This window comes from Pithys albifrons, unplaced genomic scaffold, assembly GCF_047495875.1.
Source record: "Pithys albifrons albifrons isolate INPA30051 unplaced genomic scaffold, PitAlb_v1 scaffold_44, whole genome shotgun sequence".
NCBI lineage: Eukaryota > Metazoa > Chordata > Aves > Passeriformes > Thamnophilidae > Pithys > Pithys albifrons.
The window spans coordinates 160565-167226 of record NW_027286059.1 but is presented as its reverse complement, the minus strand read 5'-3'; the positions used below and the strand labels follow the sequence as shown (position 1 = coordinate 167226).

The window sequence follows — 6662 nt, the reverse complement described above, 5'->3', positions numbered from 1 at the left end:
TCCCACAGTGGATCCCAAACACAACAATTCTGTCAAGTTGTTTCTGACCAATGTCATGTGAGGTAGAAATAGTGCAATTGTGGCCAGTCATCAATGAGCCCCAGAGGGTGAGACAACCCATGAGGAGGTGACTCCTCTTGGATTTGAGCAATCACTTCCTAGACCTCGTGGACTATGGGCAGTGTCCCTGCATGGAATCAGCTTCAAATGCTAAAAGATATGAAGGGCAACTTCCCCTGCTGTGATGTCTTGCACTGAGATCTGTAAAGCTGGACTAATTTATCATAAAGAATAAAAAAATAATAATTTAAAAACCCATCAAGGGAACAATTGAGCACTGGAATAGCATCCCAGACACCTGTGGAGTTTCCATTTGTCAAGGTTGAGCAATGTCAGCCAGTACCTGAGCACTGCACAGTCGCTCACTCCCTTCTCATCAGTGGGATGGGGGGGAGGGTCAGAAGGGTAAAAGTAACAAAACTTCTGGGTTGAGTTAAAGTCATGCACACATGCAGAGCAAAACCAGGAATTCATTCCCTGCTTCCCATGGCTGGGCAGGTGTTCAGCCATCTCCAGGAGGGCAGGGCCCCATCCTGTGTAAGGATGACTTGGAAAGACAAACACCATCACTCCAAACTTCCTCCCACTTGACATACCGAGTGTGATGTCATATGGTCTGGGGCACCCCTGGGCTGGGAATGTGGAAATTGGAAATTGGGAATTTGGGAATGTGGAGAAGTCTCATGGGGGTTTCCCTCCCGCTCCTCACCATCCCAGACTTCCCAAAGCCAGAATCAGGATGAAATTTCATCCCTCATCTCTGCCATCATCATCATCATCCTCATCGGATTTGGTGTCTGGAAGCTCCAAACCGGGAACACGTAGGATGGGGGTCAGGAAGGGACATGGATCACCCAGCAGCATCCCAGGGATCTCCCACTACATTTGCTGATCCCTCTTTATTTCCACAGGGAAGAGAGAGAGTAATGGATACAACACAGTTCCAGTGGCACACCTGGCTCTGGATCCTCTCCATGTGGATCCTGGGATGGATCCAGGGGTCTCCAGGATGCCAAAGAGCCATGAGGTCCCACACTGTCCCAGGGGCTCCCTGGTGACCTCCCAGGGGTCTCTGGGGGTGACAAAGAGCTGTGTGGTCAGAGGCTGTCACAGCAGTTCCATGGTGACATCCCAGGGGACTTTGGGCTGCTCCAGCACCAACCTGTCTCAGGCACTCACAGGGCCTCCAAGGGACATTCCAAGGGTCTCCAGGCTGCCAAAGGACAGGGAGGTCACAGACAGTCACAGGGGCTCCGTGGGGACATTCCAAAGGTCTCCAGGCTGCCAAAGGACAGAGCGGTCACAGTCACAGGACTCCTGTCACAGGCACAGTGGGAGCTGCAGGCTGTCCTAGTTCAGCAGGAGGGACCAGCTAACCCTGTGTGAGGGTGATCAAAGCTGTGTATTCTACCCCCTCTATTCATTCCCCAAGGTCAATGGGCCATTAGCAGCAGCTGCCCAGGGAGCCATTATCACTTCACACCCAGCCTGAGGGGGGCGGAGCTGCTAATGGGCCATCAACAGTTCAACACCCCCTGGCTCCCAGAGTTAATCACCCATTGTGTGAGTCCCCGCCCAGGGGGAGGGACTGAGAGCTCCCTGAGGGTACATAAGGGGTGGGTAAGAAGACCTTGGGAACCTCTCGTCGGATCCAGAGCAGCAGCAGGACCTTGACAGGAGGAGATCACCGCTCTCGCCCAGACCACAGCCCTCGCCTGCACCAACAGGTTTTCCTTTTCCTTTTGCTCTGGACTTGGGGGAGCCACAGGGGTCTCAGCACAAGGGCAAACAAACCCCCTTGGGTTTGTGCCCCAGGACACTGGGTTATACTGCTGGGGTTTTGTGAGTTGAAAGCAATCTCCCTTGTGTGTCAGTGTTGTTATTGTAGTATTATTATTAAATTTTAGGTCTGACTTATAATCTCTCTCGTGGTGAGTTCATTTCCCCTGCTGGTTCACCTTTAAACCAGCACACAGGCATAGTCTCCTAGAAAAGGTCCCGTTCAGTCACATGATGCAGAAAGGACCCCCAACACCATCAGAGACCCCTAGTGCCTCCCAGCACCCCCTGGGTTTCTAAAGTCCTTCTCCCAGAGGAGCCTGGAAGTGGCTGGATCCAATCCCAGCCCCAGATTTTGTCAATGGTTTCTGTGTAAAGGATTATACAGGTGAGACTGAACCTTTGTACAACTTTGTCCTGCACAATCAAGGATGGAACACCAGATATACTTATAGAAATGTATATGATTTACTATGGTAATGATTAGACAAAAAGATCTGACTCAGATTTATTCACTAGACAGCACAGAAGCTGTAGGAACTATTATCATACACTGCACTAGGAAGCAATATTGAAACAATTGGATTGAAGCAAACCCAATCATTAAGCAGAGAGTGATGTCACTCACCAAGACCAACGGCCCTGGACAAAGCTCTTTGGCTCAGCCTCGAGGAGTGACCCTGAGGGGCATCCCCGCTCCAGGCAGGAACCTCCACACACCCCCCAAGAAGGGATATGTCAGAAGACCCAATCTCTAAAATTTAGGCCTGGGCTTTTATAGTAGAAAGCGCTGGCCTGTCAGTTAGGTGTGTCCAGGCTGTGCCAGCTCAGCAGCTTTGGAGTTCTCAGGGGTGTAACTTGTTTGTTCCTTTATCCAGGGATTTCCCAGCTCTGCCACATCTTCCCCTTCCTCTCAGAATGTTTCACTTTGGGAGTGTTGGTTGACTCAGGCCACTCTCAGCTTTGTTCAACCCCAAAAGCAGGGTGACCCCCTTCTTCATTTCCCACTGGGGGCTTTGCAAACTGGGCCTTGTAGTAGTTATTTTCCCCCATTCCAGGCAGACCATCCTGCTACAGGACCCCCAAGATGCCCCTGCCCAGTTACCCACCTCTCCTTTCCTCACTATACCACTCCTTTCCCATTGTCCCAACAATCCCAAATTCCCCACACAGCTCAGGTTGGGGGTGTCCCCCCCTGCTTGGTTTTGGGGTCTAAGCCCATTTCTGATCAGTTTGGGGGTCCAAAGCCTTCCTTTTCCCCCCTCTCCCCTCCTTTTCCTGTAAGACTTCAAACCCCTCCTCCCTCTGAGTGGTTTACAGCTGTCCCCCTCCCACTAAATTTGGGTGTCCCAACCCCCCTTTTCAATTGTCCCCCCAATCCCCAGCCTTCCTCCCCCATTCCTGGTTTTGGGGGTTCCCACTCCCTTTGCAGCCCCACACCCCCTTTTTACCCCTTTTCCCCCTCAGTTACCACTGCCCCACCCCCCTTTTCCCCACCCCCTTTACCAAGAGCTCCTCACCCTCAACCAGGGGGGCTCCCAGCACCACCAGTGCCACCAGTATGGCCCCAGCTCCTCCCAGTCCCAGCATCAGGCTTTAAAATCAATATATATTGGTGATAAATAAAGTGTTATCCTTAAATCACACTTGGCCAGCATTTATCAAAGTTGTCTTAAAGTATTTTTGTGGGAAGAACTTGCGAAAAGTACCAGAACTTCAAGTTTTGATAAATAAACTCTGATCTGCCTCAGTGAACAAAGCCTGGAATAGAGAGATGGGTGGTTGAGGTTGGACATCTGGAATGCAGAACATACAGACCACAGGGACATTCTGCAGAAACCAAAAGATAAAGAAGAGGCTAAAAATGACCCAGGATTTATTTTGGAAAGTCCCTACCCAAGAAAAAAGATACTGAAAACACTAAAAAATAATATAGAAAGCAAGAAATCGATAACCAACAGAGGAGAGACTACTAATTAATGAAAGGGAATTATCTAATTTAGAACCAATGAACATTTATTTGTTTGCTGAAAAATGTATAAATAGGTGAAAAAGTCTTCTCTCGGTGTCTCTGTGGAAGCTGCAATTTTGTCAGTCAAACCCAGAATAAGGAACGTCTGACTCTTCGACACTGAAAAGATGGTGTTGAGGGTTTATTGACCTAATTGTTTCCAAGGATTTCAGTAACATTATAAAGGCAGAGTATGGGAGAGGTGGTGCTGGACATGGGGTCAGCTGTCAGCAAGATAAATGTTTATTTAGTATTTCTATCTGCACAGGAACACGTGTGGTGGAACCAGACCCCAGTGTCTCCACTTTTCAGGGGATGGAATGCTGATGGTTCATGGCTCCAACATTATCCAGTTGCAAAAGCAGAGGGTGCTTTGCTGCCCATGGGCAAAAGAACCACCCAGGAGCAGAGGGAGGCACACCCAGCCCTGGAGGGGACAGGCTGGGCTTGGAGTCAGGGAAGGGAAGGGTTATTTTTATGCTTTTATGTCACTACAGACAGGAAACAAAACTGCTCCAAACCTACTTTACATGCAAACAAAACTGTTCTAAACCCTACATATACATATATATTGATAAAGTAAATCTAATCTACTCCAAAGGTTGGGTTAACAAGAACCTGGGTCAGCCTCACCTTTAGGGGGGTCTGGACAGGTGCTGTACAAGGGGGAAGCTTCTGACAGCCGCTCACAGAACCAATCCCTGCAGCCCCCCCACTACAAAATCTGGCCGCACAAACGCAGTGCACTGCCCAGCATGGATCACCTGGAACGTGGGTCACCAGGTCTCTGCTAAACAGGCCTCGTCAAGAATGTTGGTCATCAACTCTTTACCCAACTTGTGTCGCAAAGTCTGTGACCAACATGGGTCACTGTGGATCATCCAAGGTGGGTTGTCCAATGGATGATGGAGTTGGAGCAGTGGATGAAGATGTTCCTGCAGTTGGGGCACTTGTAGGTCTTCCTTTACCGGTGGGTCCGTTGGTGTTGAGTCAAGTTACTTCTAAAGTTGAAGCTCTTCCCACACTCCCCACACTCATAAGGCCTCTCCCCGGTGTGGATACGCCGGTGGATGGTGAGGGTGAAGTTTCGGTTGAAGCTCTTCCCGCAGTCGGTGCAGCGGAAGGGCCTCTCCTCTGTGTGTGTGCGCTGATGCCTGAGGAGAGTTGAGCTCCTCTGATAACTCTTCCCACACTCCTCACACTTGTAGGGTCGCTCCTCTGTGTGTGTCTGCTGATGTTTGAGGAGATCTGATCTGCTCAGAAACATCTTCCCACACTCCCTACACTTGTATGGTCTCTCCCCGGTGTGGTTGCGCCGGTGCTTGATGAGGGTGTCGTTGCGGGTGAAGCTCTTCCCACAGTCCGTGCAGCGGAAGGGCCTCTCCCCGGTGTGTGTGCGCTGGTGTGTGAGGAGATGCGAGCTGGTCTGAAACAGCATCCCACACTCTGAACACTCGTACGGACGTTCCCCGGTGTGGATCATCTGATGGCGGATCAGGCTGTAGCTCTGGCTGAAGCTCTTCCCACATTCCAAGCACTTGTAGCGCTTCTCCTTTGTGTGAAGCTGCTGCTGCAACACCGGATCGGAGCTCTGGCTCAAGCTCTGACTGCCCTCCCAGGAGATGGAGGGTTTCTCCTCTTTAGAGCACCCTGTCCTGAGTTTGGAGCTCCTCCTCCTATGGGATCTCCATGGATTTTCCTCCCCAGTCACTTCCTGTGCTGTGGAGCCACTCAAATCGACCTCTGCCAGCAGGTTCTGCCGGGGGGATTTGTCCTCCGTGCTCTCCGTGCTCAGCTCAGGGCCTGGGGCAGGAAGGAACAAGGACACTCAGGGCATTTGCCTCTGGCCCACAGGGAAGGCCAAGGACATCCTCCCAAACCCGGCCCCGGCAGGACGGCGTCGGCAGCGGGGTTGTCCTGCAGCCGGGGCCATGCTGGGCTGGAAGATGCAGCACAAGGGAGGGGCAAAGGGGCACTGACTTCCTCCTCACCTGCCTGGGGGTCCCGTGGCATCTTCCTCTTCCTCCCAGCCTCCTCCTCCATCCTGACAAGCTTTGGGAAGGAGAAATCCTGGTTTGGGGAAAAACAAGGTGTGAGTGCCTTGGGTTGGGGGTTCCTCCTCCCAAAGACCATCTCTAGAACTTAACAAGCTTCTTGTGTCCATAAAAATCTCCAAAATTCCAAGATTCAGCCAAGAAAATACTGAAAGGAACTCCTCCTCTCTGGCCTCTCCATTTTGGGGTTCTGGGGGTACCCCCTGTCCTGGCTGCTTGGGGTCTCCTGTCTGTTCAGTGTCCTCCCTCTCCAGGCTGCCGGGGCTCCAGAAACCCCTGCCCGGCCATTCTCAGGTTTCCTGTCCCCACACCTCTTAATTCTGACTCCAGGAACACCCTGACCCCCCTTTCCCACCCATCCCACATTCCCTTTTCCTTTAACCTGGCATCCCCTGGACCCACCAACTCCCTCTCCCCACCCCAGTCCTGCCTGTCCTTCACCTTGGCACCCTCCTGATCGCCCACTCCCAGGCACTGGGATCCCCCTGCACCCCCTTATCCTGCACCAATATTCCCCTGCATACCCTTGCCTGGCCATTCCACCTCTTCCAGCCCCCACACCTCCTGTTTTGTTTTCGTTTTTTTCACTCTGGGTCCCCTGGAACCCCCACTCCTGAATTTCCCAGACCACAGACTCCCCCTTTTTGGAACACTGGGGGTCCACTTGAATCAGTTTCTCTGGATACTCTGGATCTCTCTACCCCATGATTCCCCTTTCCCTGACCCCTGGACCCCCCTTTCCTGGGCACAGAGTCCCC

At 51.8% G+C, this 6662-nt stretch overlaps 1 protein-coding gene across 1 annotated transcript; it reads right to left on the bottom strand.

The window, feature by feature from the left end:
• Positions 1-3870: 3870 nt before the first annotated feature.
• LOC139685217 (zinc finger protein 852-like) lies at positions 3871-5907 on the bottom strand. The gene is made up of 2 exons (XM_071581855.1): positions 5842-5907; positions 3871-5653 (listed from the first exon to the last, which is right to left on the bottom strand). The coding sequence occupies exons 1-2, from the start codon at positions 5891-5893 to the stop codon at positions 4815-4817; spliced, it is 891 nt and encodes a 296-aa protein (XP_071437956.1). The 5' UTR covers positions 5894-5907; the 3' UTR covers positions 3871-4814.
• Positions 5908-6662: the final 755 nt, after the last annotated feature.